The sequence below is a fragment of the Borostomias antarcticus genome (genome assembly GCF_949987555.1).
Source record: "Borostomias antarcticus genome assembly, chromosome: 9".
Classification (NCBI taxonomy): Eukaryota; Metazoa; Chordata; class Actinopteri; order Stomiiformes; family Stomiidae; genus Borostomias; species Borostomias antarcticus.
In genome coordinates, this window is record NC_140242.1 from 20536226 (window position 1) to 20549202 (window position 12977).

At 46.6% G+C, this 12977-nt stretch overlaps 1 protein-coding gene across 1 annotated transcript; it reads right to left on the minus strand.

The window, feature by feature from the left end:
- Positions 1-7021: 7021 nt before the first annotated feature.
- Positions 7022-7783, minus strand: LOC311312885 (exosomal polycystin-1-interacting protein-like; the record flags this gene model as incomplete). Its single annotated transcript, XM_084442893.1, has 1 exon — positions 7022-7783. One exon carries the CDS (start codon positions 7781-7783, stop codon positions 7022-7024), a length of 762 nt encoding a protein of 253 aa, XP_084299019.1.
- Positions 7784-12977: the final 5194 nt, after the last annotated feature.

Here is a 12977-nt window from a genome sequence, read left to right on the forward strand (position 1 = left end):
TGACCTTCCGCTCCAGGTCCCCTCCAGGAAGCTGGCTCCGCGCTTCGTTGGGCCCTTCGAGATCGACCGTGTCCTGAACCCAGCTGCGGTACGTCTGAAGCTCCCTGCTTCCATGCGGGTACACCCTGTATTCCACGTATCCAAAATCAAACCTGTCTCCTCGAGTCCCCTCATGCCTTCTGCCCCAGCTCCTCCGCCTCCCCAGATGGTCGACGGGCATCCCCAGTGGACGGTTCGGCGGCTGCTGAAGGTGCGCCGCCGGGGTCGGGGGTTCCAATACCTGGTGGATTGGGAGGGGTACGGCCCCGAGGAGTGCAGCTGGGTCTCCAGGCAGCTCATTATGGACCCGTCTCTCCTCCGGGACTTCTACCGGGCCCACCCTGACGCCCCCGGTCGGTCGCCGGGTGGCTCCCCTCGGGGGGGGGGGTCCTGTTACGGCTCGCATGCCCTCGCCTCCACAACCGCCTCCCTCTCTCCCCTCTGGGCTCGCTGCTCGCTCGGGGCGTCCTACGCGCTCTACCGCACGTCGCATCGGCCCAGGCATGCGACGCTCTGGCTCTCCGGAGTTTCCCCTCACTACCGGGCGTTCCCCGTCTCCGGCCAGCTCCGCGGACTCAGCAGTCTCCTCCACTCCGGTGACGAAGAGTCGGATCCCGACATGCCCAGCACATCGGCCCGTGCGCAGCAACAAGAACGGTGCGCTCGTCTCTGACGATGATGCGGGCGCGGCTCTACTCACCGGTTTCCCATTCATCATCACCACACCTGTCCCTCGTTCTGCAATCACCTTCAACCCCTACAAGAACCTTAAAAACTATAACAAATATCAAAAATCTGAATGCATCCGTTCAAGAGCTAAACATCATGAACATTTTAAAGTTTGAGTGAAGTTTCTAGGACAAAGTATGAAGAACTAGTTAAGGTTCAAAAAAGTGGGGAGAATAATAAGAAAGAAAGAAAGAAAGAAAGAAAAAGAAAGAAAGAAAGAAAGAAAGAAATAGTGGGAATATCACAAGTTGGGCTAGCTTCTGCAAGCTAGCCCACCTAATAAAGAAAGAAAGAAAGATATAGTGGGAATATCACAAGTTGGGCTAGCTTCTGCAAGCTAGCCCAGCTAATAAAGAAAGAAAGAAAGAAAGAAAGAAAGAAATAGTGGGAATATCACAAGTTGGGCTAGCTTCTGCAAGCTAGCCCACCAAAGAAAGAAAGAAAGAAAGAAAGAAAGAAAGAAATAGTGGGAATATCACAAGTTGGGCTAGCTTCTGCAAGCTAGCCCACCTAATAAAGAAAGAAAGAAAGAAAGAAAGAAAGAAAGAAAGAAAGAAAGAAAGAAAGAAAGAAAGAAAGAAAGAAAGAAAGAAAGAAAGAAAGAAAGAAATAGTGGGAATATCACAAGTTGGGCTAGCCTCTGCAAGCTAGCCCACCTAAAAACAGATGGCCCAATGCAATCTGGCCAGAACAATGATTCCCCGATTCCCCGGTGATTCATGGATGCATAATGATCATGATAATCATATGATATACATCATCATTATCATGATCATCATGCATCCATGAATCACGGGTTGGGAATCATTGTTCTGAAACTGGCTGCTACACATATTGGTACAGGCTAAGTCCTTAATTCTACAGGAACATCTGTCAAAAGAACAGTCAGATTTCCACTTGCATTGGGCCATCTGTTTTTTATGACTAATTGTTTTTAATGATTTTCTTTTTCCACCAACTCTGAACACAGACACGGTCTTTTTAATACGTCAAAGTTTACAGATTAATCGCGAGCGTTAACGTGTTAATGTTGACAGCCCTAATTTTAACACGATGTCATAATGTTTTCTCAACCATCGTATTCGGCTATAAATCGTTGGCGATGGACGATGACATCATTCATTGGTCCAACCTTAGCCTGTACCGATACTGACAGTCATCAGCCTGTGCCAGAACAATCATGATTCTCAAGCTGTGACGCATGAAAGCGATGATGATTATGATGATGTATAGAGACTGTCTAATGAAAAAGGTTGCTTAATCATGATCATACTGTGGTCTAACGTGCATGTCATGATGCTGAAAATGGTTACAGAAACATCCAAAGTTCACACTTGTTAATTTTAAACTCGTAAGACAAACCATCTGTTCTCCTCAATAAAAAGTTTGTTGAAATGCATTTTAGTCAGTTCTGCCACATTTATGTTGGCACCATTGGATCGCTTGACCCTGGAATAGGTAGGTTTAGCAGTTAAAATGTTCCACCTTATTTAGAAGCTGAGATATTACAAAACCTTCATTTTACGGTAGCCATTTGGTAAATTCAAAGATGGCCGCCACATAGCTATCTGGACAAAAACATAGATTTTCTGATTCCTCATACAATACCCTTTCCAAAAATGTATAGTTTTGCAAACCCCCCCCCCTCCCCCCAAAAAAAATTAAATAAATAATAATAATAAAAAAATATATATATATAAAAAAAATTACATGGCGAACCTGACTACATGACTACAAACATAAAACCATCACACACACAGAACCATCACCATCATAAAGCACCAACCACATTTGGATTGACTCACGGACTCCCCGACCCCCCTCTTCTGAACCCTGACCACGGACTTGGATTACGGACCTTCTTGATGGACACAGATCGCCTGACCCCTGCCTTGTTAACCTTTCTGACTCTTGCATTCTGGACTGTACCGTTGCCTCTATTAAAACGCCCATTGGGCTTAGCCCTTTTCTGCCTCCCGTCTGGTCAGTAGGGTCCAGTACTTCCAAAACATTACAGGACCATCACCATCCCCCTCTCTCTCCATCTTCTCTCTCTCCCCCTCCATCTCTCTCCCTCCTTCTCCTCATTCCTTCCATCTCTCTAACGGTACAGACCATCACACAGACCATCCTGCCCTCTACAGGTGGAATAAAATAACCTGAATGAAATATATTGGCTAGCATCAGGGTGCATTGATACTATAGGCTGGATACTGTCAAGCATAGAACAGAGGTGATTCTATTCTGTTGAGGCTGAAGAGACAAGTCAGTCTCTAAATGCTTTGCACAACTAGAGACTCAGGACTTTCATTTAGATTTTGTTGCTTAAAGTTGATGGAAACAATTTGAGAGTTTTAAAAAAACGTGCATTGCCAATTACCAATCCTGTTTAGAGGCGGTTGGCGACACAGAGGCATGGAGCTAGACACGAGGGTGGCATTTTGAGGTATTAATGCTTGTAGATTATTATGTTCCTGCATATTTCACTGACGAGAAAGATTCAAAGTAACTTTCTAATAATACGATTATTTTTGTAAGGACATGATTTTAATGGCCTGGTACATAATATGTTTATTCTGATCGTGTTACATAAAGTTTCCATAGTACAGCAACAGTTGACAGTCCCATAGCAAAATGTGAAATGTTTTGTAGCCGAAAATACAGCCTCTCTGACAGGCTTGCTTTATGCTTTCTGTATGCTTCCTTCGTCTTTTACAGGAAGTTTAATTGAAATTGGCATTTTACCAACTATTTCAATTCAATACTTGAATTCATGTTTCTGAAGACCTCAAAAACAATGTTAGACAGATTGTTCCATTAAAATATCGCATTGAAGTTTACATTTACATACAATTGATAATCACACTGTCCATTACCTATACAATGTATACCATTCGAAAAGAAGTACTTTACTATATATATATATATTTTTTTTTTTTTGTGTGTAATAATATCCCTGAATGCACACAAACAATAAGATGATTTGATTTGACTTCTGACTGACTTCTTTTATCAAGATACTTTCCTTCCATGCACTTTTACCTTAAAGGTATTTCTGATGTAAAGATTTGGGTTTACAACAAGTTTTACTTCTGTAGACTGTAAACTTTGTATGTGGTCTGTCTATGTATTTACAGTATCTGATTATATGATATATGCTCATTCTGTTCTCATAAATTAATGTGTAGTTATAGACTACATCTACATTGTAAGAATTACTTCTATTAAAGTCAATATCTTTTTGTTTTGTTGAAAGATCATTATTGCAGCTTTGATTGTTGATTTTTTCTGTTGATCAGGTTATTGATAACAGTGATGTCCTTGATACTGTATGTAACAGTGCAGAGTACAGGGGGACACGACATGATGCTGTAGAGTACATCAGCACATTGTTCAAATAACTATGATCAAATACTGTGAAATAGGCCTATTTGAGGTACACTTGATTTAGCCCACACAGTATAATTAGATAAATGTAACAGTCCCAAAACTGCAAACTGTTGAGATAAATCAAATCACCTCAAATACTTTTGACCCAGGTCTAGGGTCACCCATTTATACAATTGTGTGTAACCCCATCTGCTGGTAGAGGTGTGCTACACAAGTTACAGGGGGGCGACACAAATTTCATAGAATTACTTTTCAAATGATGTATGTGTAGGCTTTATATGTACATTTTAGTCATTTTTATCCAAGCCTTAAACCATAGTGTGTCAAACTCATTTTTATGTATTTATGAACATTATTATTATCACTGTTAACTGTTGTTTTTTGTCAGTGCTTCTACACTATAATCCAACATTCTCATAAACCATTTCAGATACTGGACCACCAACTCACACCTGCTTGTCCTGTTGGAAGGTGAAACTTCGCCCCAGTCTGAGGTCCAGAGCGCTCGGGAGCAGGTTTTCATTAAGGATCTCTCTGTACATTGCTGCATTCATCTTTCTCTTTATCTAGACTAGTCACCCAGTTCCTGCTGCTGAAAAACATCCCCACAGCATGATGCTGCCACCATCATGCCTCACCTTAGGGATGGTATTGGCCAGGCCGGTGCCTGCCCAGCTAGCAATCGGCGGTGGCTTTCCTTCAGCGGGCATTGGGTGGAATGCCACTGGAGGAACTCTAGCATGTAGCCGTCATTCTTCAAACGTGAAATTCACTATAGGTCAAGTAGCCTAGAGCAAGGGCACGGTAGGAAATAATTGGCAAGCGCCCTGGCCCGGCTTTGAACCAGGAAATTGAACCGGTTTTGAACAACCAATATCACACAACCAATCTTTATTGGTTGGTTGCCAAGATATCACTTGTGAAACAAACATGACAACATTTTGATGCAGTTTGCACATTTTTATTGATACAGAATGAATGTAGGTTATATCGGCAATTATGTGGACAGGCCATCATCCACACAGACACCACACAAATAAGCTTTTATATTCAGGGTATAATAATCTGTCTTCACAAAGCAAATTATATACAAATCAAACCTGCCAAACCATTTTCAAATAAACATTAGTTGTGATGACATCATACATTGATGACTCAACAAACACGTCATGGACTGTAAATAACCCAGAACGATTTATACAAACTACCTCAACAGCACACAGCCTTTCACTGATCAATATGTCATGTATCAGTTACGACAGTAACATCCTTTGAATATATCTCAGTACAGTTTACAATACATTATACTGTTTTCTTTCCCTCAAAAGTATCTCCCTTGAAAAAATGCGAATCACTAACATTTCAGTGAGTGAACACGATCAAACAAGTCTGTCCCCTTCAGTGTGCTAATCGTGGAATGATCTAGATTGAAACGGATAGTAAAACAGACATGCTGTGTGGAGAAAGCATCTATTGTTTTTGATGGCCTCCACCAAATGTTTAGTCCACACACTGAGTGGTTTTCAAAGGTGTGTAGTCATAAATTCCCCAGATGAGGGTGACTAATACTTGCCTTCTGGCCAGGCGGGCAGGCCAAGTCTCATCCAGTATAAAGATATCAGATTCCAACATCAACAGTCATTAGTGGATGTGTTTTCAGGGTGGCATATGCTAAAAGTGCCGTCAGTGCCAGAATATAGCAGTTGGTGCCAATCACGGCAGTAAGAGTAACTGAAACATTTAACCAACTGTAGTAATTGTAAGTAGTCTATAGCTAAATTAGGCATGTTCATGTGCACACACATATGCATGGACACAGTTACACACACATACACGCACGCGACGCGAGCACACACACACACACACACACACATACACACACACACACAAACATCCCTATGCCCAAGTACTACCCACATACGTATACAACACAATGCTTGTTAGGAAATCTGTAAAGGCTTCTCTGTGCTCCTAACGCCTCCTAGCTACAGTACATTATATTTGTCCCAACTATTCTGCCATCTGCTTGAAGTGCTTGCAGTAGTTCTAGAATACTATTCAAAATTGCACAAGATAGACAGAGAGGACCATTGAAAAGCATGAGCATTATTATTATTATTATTATTATTATTACATCTGGTGGGTCCAGAAAATAACTATGCGTCCTAGAACATCAGCAGCAGATCAACATTATTTTTATTAATCCAACATCAGCCTGACTAGAATCCAGATTCAACCAGTTTAGGTCCACCTTAACTCTTAACAAAACCCTACCAAGTCCAGCCTGAAGTAAGGGTCAGAACAGTCCTGTTCAAGCAAGAATAGTTGAACCCATCGCTTGATCCGAGTGCTTGGATCTGCTGCCAGATCCAAAATGATTCTAACCTGGACCTGTTCATAGGGGAAACATCTTAACCTGGTTCAAAACAACATGTTTTAATAGGCCATCTGCACCCAATAAGGGTTGAGAAAACGACCTGCTGTAATACAATACTGTCGATAGCGATCATAACAGCAGGCTGAGAGCTCTCAGCCAGTCCAGTCCATAAAGCAGCAGACAAAAGTTGTCCTTGTCTCTCCGTCTTGTATCTCTCTCTCTTGTCTGTCTCTGTTATTTGCATTGATAGATGCCTCCATCTTCTTGCTAAAGATGACTGTCTTTGTCCTCTTTAGGACAAAGGAAGAGTGTTTTTCACACAGCTCTGTTGTAAAGCTTCGTAACGCCATTTACTAGCTCTCGTCAAACCAAGCTTGTGTCGTAACATGATCGCTTGCCTCGTAACATGGTCGGCGTTGCTTATTCCAGACACAACAGTGTCATCCAGATGAATCTATAGTTTCTCCATATAGACCAAAGTCCAGCCTAGTAGATGAAGGTGAGGAGGCAGTCCTGCTGGGGGTCTGAGGGTAGGGTGTCCTGGGGGTCCTGGGGGACAGAGGGGGGCTGGGGCAGGGCAAGGTGAGGAAAGTGCTGGGAGAGGGTGGGAACAGTGGGACCAGCCACACTGTATGCCTTCAGGGCCGAGAGCCCGTTGAGCACCGCCACATCCAGGATGGCCACATGGAGGACGGAGGAGGGGTCGGCGGAAGGAAGGTCCCCCCCGGCCCCGACGTCTTTCCTGGCCCCGAAGGCGACGGCGAGGTCCTGGTCGGGGTGAGGGGCCCCCGGTGCGGCGCTGTGGACCCTCAGCCTCCGCAGGCCGAACAGGGCCAGGTGCTGGGAGGGCAGGGGCGCGGGGCCGCAGTAGGACAGGCGCAGGTCGGACACCTCGCTCCCGTCGAGCAGCTCGCGGAGGACCCAGGGCTGGCGCGCCCACACGCTCAGGGCGGCCTGCCCCCTCAGGCCGCCGGCGGGCAGCGAAGAGCGCGGGATGCTCCTGCAGCTGCACAGCAGGTTGGCCAGGGCCTCGTCGCAGTCCCGCACGGGCGCGGAGCAGCTGCAGTTGCGCAGGCCGTCGCCGGGGCCGCCGCCGTCGAAGAGCAGGGTTCTGTTGGCGGGCGCGGCGGGGTCCGTCGCCGGGGCGACGGGATCAGGGAGGAGCAGGGCCCACAGGACCGCCAGTAGCCATGGCGACAGGACAGGGGGGCGGCACCAATGGGAGGTCTTGTTCAGAGACATCTCCATGGCAACCAAACAGACTACATCTTCACAGTCTGGATATCCTGAAGCATGTGGAGATGGTTCGATCTGCAAGAATGGAGGGGGCAATGTAAGTAAGTAAGTAAGTATACATCAATACATTTTATTTATATTAGAACTGCTCACAGAGAGGACTCCCAAAGTGATTCACACAGGTTAAAATGCACAAAAAGAATCGACACAAATAAACACAAATAAACAAACGTCAGTACATACTAGTGTCAGTTTAATATATCGACAAAATCAAAACCCAAACTTGTCCTCTGACTTCCAGTCACAAAAAAGTACCTTCAAAGCACCCACAATCCCTCCGCCCCCACACAGCAAACAACGCTGTCCTACAGTAACCTCTGCTCCTGATTTACGTCTGTGTTTCTGCAGCGCCTTCAGGCCCATGTGACACAGCCAGCTTGAATCGAGCTCTTTATATCCAGGCCAGCCCCGGCTCCCACGCACGCAATTGAGACACTTATTTTGTGCTCTCCAACTTTTATTGGGGAGAGGTCCTTCCAGGCCCCGGGCTACTGCGGATGGCATACGGCTGTCTATAAAAGTGCCTGCGCTGTGCTGCACTGTGGTAAAAGGCAGTGGCCAGCCACATTAAAACTGACAGGAAAAATAAAACAGTGCCCTCTTTCTTTGCTGGTGGAGGAGAGGTGGAAAAGAAGGATGAATAAGCAGTCCTGACTTCTAGGAGCGTTTTTTTTTTTGGTCAAAGAAGGAGGACTTTCCGATGTTGTGACTGGCAGCAGGGTCGGACAAAATGTACTTAGTTGTCTGAAACCATGTCTGGAAAAAAGAGGGATGGATCTGGTGGCAAAGAGTCCTTATTTATTTCCCTGTTATATAATATAGATTAAGTGCTTAAGGCTTCAGTGACCAATACTGAGCCAGACTGGTCTAGTTAGGCAATCTGACTCACTCAAGTGAGAAGACACAGTATTTCGTGTCAAATCATCAGACTTCTCACAGACACACTTCCAAATCCAGACCCAATACTTGGTATCTGTGTCCCGAGGCTTACTATCTTATCTCTTCACTCAGCAGTGGGATACTACTGTTAGTCTCCATCCATACACTCCAGCTACAATGATGTTAGCCTGGAACTGAAATCCCAGATGTGTTTCCTCAGTACACTGGGTGAGTGTCACTCAGGCCGTGTGGTTGGAGCTTGTTCCCATGTCTCCCGACTGCCTTGGTTTCCTCCGGTCACCTGATCCGCGCTAAGTAAACAATCCACGGCCCTGTGCCCTGGGTTTGCAGTAGCAGAGTCCCAGCTCTTGAGCTACTGTAGCCCCCCTACTTACTCCCCCCTCTCTCTCTCTCTCTCTCTCTCTCTCTCCCTCTCTCTCTCTCTCTCTCTCTCTCTCTCTCTGTGTCTCTGGTTCTCTTCCTCACAGTGTTAGTCCTCTCTCTCCTGCTGTTCCCCCTTTTGACCTGTCTCCTACTGGGCCTCTGCCGTGTACACTCGCCCCCCCCCCTCTCATCAGTCTCCTTAACCTCCCCTTCCTCTGCCTCTCTCTCTCTTCTCGGTCGTTCACCCCGTTCATCTCACAATTTCTCCCTTTTCTTAATCTTCTCTCCCACTCTCTCTCTGTCTCTCACTCCGTACCTCTTTTTTCACCCTTCTTCTTTCTGTCCAGGCTCCAGGCAGCTCCAGCTGCAGGGCCGGATGCTGTGAGAGAGAGAGGGAGAGAGGGAGGGAGAGAGAGAGAGGGAGGGAGGGAGGGAGGGAGGGAGATGGAGTGTGAGAGAGAGGGGCTGCAGTTCCAGACGGCGCTCGCTGAAGGAGAGGCACAGAGCATTCCTCTGACATCATGTTCCGCATGCGGCCGCAAGCACCCACCCAAATCCCTTCCTCTCCCGCCCTCTTTCCCAGCCCCCCCCACCCCCGTCTCCCTCTCTCTCCCTCTACCTCTCGTTCTCCTTTGCTTTCTCCCTTGCTTTCTTTCTACCAATGTCCCAAAAACACACTCAAGGAAACCCACACAGACAGCCCTGAACCTCATCTAGGGTCAAAGAGACAAAACATGGCTCCTGTGAGTGTTTAGTAGCGTACGAGTGAGAGTTTAGAAGTGTATACTTACAGAGAGTGTGCTAGTAGTCAAGGAGGCATGTTGCTGTCCACTCTTCTCAGACAACTAAAGCTGGGCTCCCCACACAGCTACACAGCCCTGCACATCTGTTAGCAGATCCGCTGGAACTCCTCACAACTGTCTACGAACGCAGGGACGAGAGACAGTCAGCCCAGACACAGAGAGAGGGAGAGAGAAAGAGGGGGAGAGGGAGAGAGAGAGAGAGAAGGAAAGGAAAAAGACAGAAACTTACTCTCTGAACATTGCATGAATGGACCTCTGCAATGAATTGACAGACACAAATCCCCTGCCCATTTTCTCTAAGTCCTTCTCTCTCTCCCTCTCTCCCCTGCCTCCTTTTTTCTCTCTCTCCTTTTCTCGCTCTGTCCTCCTCTTCAACCAACTCCCCCTTCCAAGATTCATTTTAACTGCAGACTGTGACTGCCACCTTCTGTTTATGCAGTTTAAAAAAAACTGATGGAATTTGGAATGAGATGAAGTGCAATGTGTCCATTCACACCAATATGATTATAATATGACATTACTATTTGAGAATATTAAAAATGTATTTAAATATGTTTCTTTTGAGAAAAATGCTTCACGGCCACAATCCCTCACCACCTCCAAGAAAGAGAAATTCAAGGGTATTATCCAATCTCAAGTATACAACATTAAATCCAATAAAATGTTGATTATTATACTCTCAGAACCATTTGAAATTAAAGGGTCAGTGTGTAGAATTTGAAAGAATTTTGGAAGACTTGGCAGAAAGTGAATATTATATTCATGTATGATGTAAGTAGCCTATGTTTTAATTAGTGTATACTTCCATGAAAATAAGAATAATTTGTTTGCTTTTGGTGGCGTGTGTTGGTTTATTCATTTATTGGTTGGTTTGTTAGCAGTATTTCGCAAAAACTACCAGACCGATTTTCATAAAACCTGTTGGAGGAGTGTAGCATGGTCTAACTTACAACCAATAACATTTTGGAGTGGAGCCGAATCACAGGGCAGGGGGGGAGAAGACGACAGCCTTCACGTGGCCTCCCCTGCGAGTAGTGAGAAATGGTGCAAGACCAGCTCATGAAACTAATGTCGCCGAAGAATCATCGAGTTGGCAGACCAAGGTACAAGCCAAGGTCTAGACCAAGGCAGAGAATGTCTTCTTCAGGACGGGCGGACACCCCAACCGTCGAAAACCAAGGTCTGTCAGTGCTCCAACTTAACGTCGAGGGTCTCACCACCGCCAAATTCGAAGTCATCAGACATCTCGCCGATTCCAATAAGGTAGCAGTTGTCCTCCTACAAGAGACACACTGGGTTTCCGACGACAACCTCAAGCTGCCTGGGTTCCTCCTCGCTTGGTCCATCCACAGCAAGAAGCTTGGAATGGCAACCTTTGTCCGGGATGGATTACGCTGGTCAGCCACCAGCCAATCTCCACCTGGCTGCAACATTGAGTGGCTGGTCACCAAAATCCAAGAAACATCTGTTGTGAATGTATACAAGCCCCCACCAACAACGCTGACTGTATCATCACTCCCATCTGTGCCTGCTCCTGCCATCTATGCAGGTGACTTCAACTGCCAACATACAAGATTGGGGTTACAACCATACATCACAGGATGGTGAGACGCTGAGTGAATGGGCTTCTAACACTGAAGCACTGCTGCTCTTCAACCCAAAAGAGCCCCCAAGCTTCTTTTCTGCACGCTGGAACTCCTACACCAATCCAGACCTGGCCTTCGTCATATGCCGCAGCAATGACCTGAAACCGGAGAGACGTGTCTTGGACAGGTTCCCTCGTTCACACCACCCACCATCCATCATCAAAGTGCCATCGGTGGTGCAGCCGGTAGCTGGCAAACCAGTCAGGAGATGGAACTTCAGGAAGGCCAACTGGCAGGTGTTTATGGCAGAAACGAAAAGAAGAACTGCTGGTCTCCCGGATCCAGAAGCAGCTAATGTGGACACTGCATACCTACTGTAAAGTCCTCCTAGGTGCAGCAAAGCACAACATCCCGCGTTGCTACAACAAGAACTACATCCCAGGCTGGGATGAGGAGTGGAGCAGACTGCTACGCCAACACCAGCAAGCGAGCTCCAGGGAAGAAATGGACACAACAGCAACAACCCTACTGCAGAAGCTGGACGACACCCGAAGGATCAGGTGGACTGAAGTGGTGGACTCTATCGACTTCACCCACTCTAGCCGGAAGGCATGGCAGACCATCAACCTGCTCTCAGGGAGAAAAACAATGCCCCGCAGGTGCCCAGTGACTGCAGATGCAATTGCTTCCCTGCTCCTGAAAAATGGCCGCTTCCCAGATGCAGATAAAAACTTCACACGACTGACCTCGTGTGAGGTATCTTCTCTCTCCAGGGCAGCCAGCGCCGATGTCAACCTCTCAGGAGACTTCACAGCAGCCGAACTAAGTGCAGCAATCAACAAACTGAAGCCGGGCAAGTCACCAGGTCACGACAATATCCACCCAGATTTTGTCATACACCAAAGTGCAAGAACATCTCGCTGGCTATGCTCGTTCTTCTCATCATGCTTTCGGAGGTCCAAACTCCCAAAGACCTGGTGCTGTGCTTCCATCATAGCCTTGCCAAAGCCGAACAAACCTGCCAAAGACCCGAAGTCCTACAGGCCCATCTCACTGCTCTGTGTCCCATATAAGATCCTGGAGAGGCTGATCCACAGCCGCATCGAGCCAGTGGTGGACCCACAACTCCCACCGAAACAAGCCGGCTTCCGCCGAGGCAGGTCAACAGTGGATCAGGTAACGCTACTCACACAGGACATCGAAGACAGCTTTCAGGATAACGAGAAAGCTGGAGTAGTATTCCTGGACCTGACAGCCGCATATGACACCGTCTGGCACCGTGGACTACATCTGAAACTGTTGAGGACAATCCCGGACCGGCACATGGTGAGGTTCATTATGGAGATGCTATCGAACCGTAGCTTCACCATACATACTAGTGATGGCCAGACCAGCAGGCTCCGAAGGCAGAAGAACAGTGTCCCGCAAGGCTCCGTCCTCTCACCAATGTACTACATTCACGACCTGCCGGATACAACATCAAGCAAGTACGGC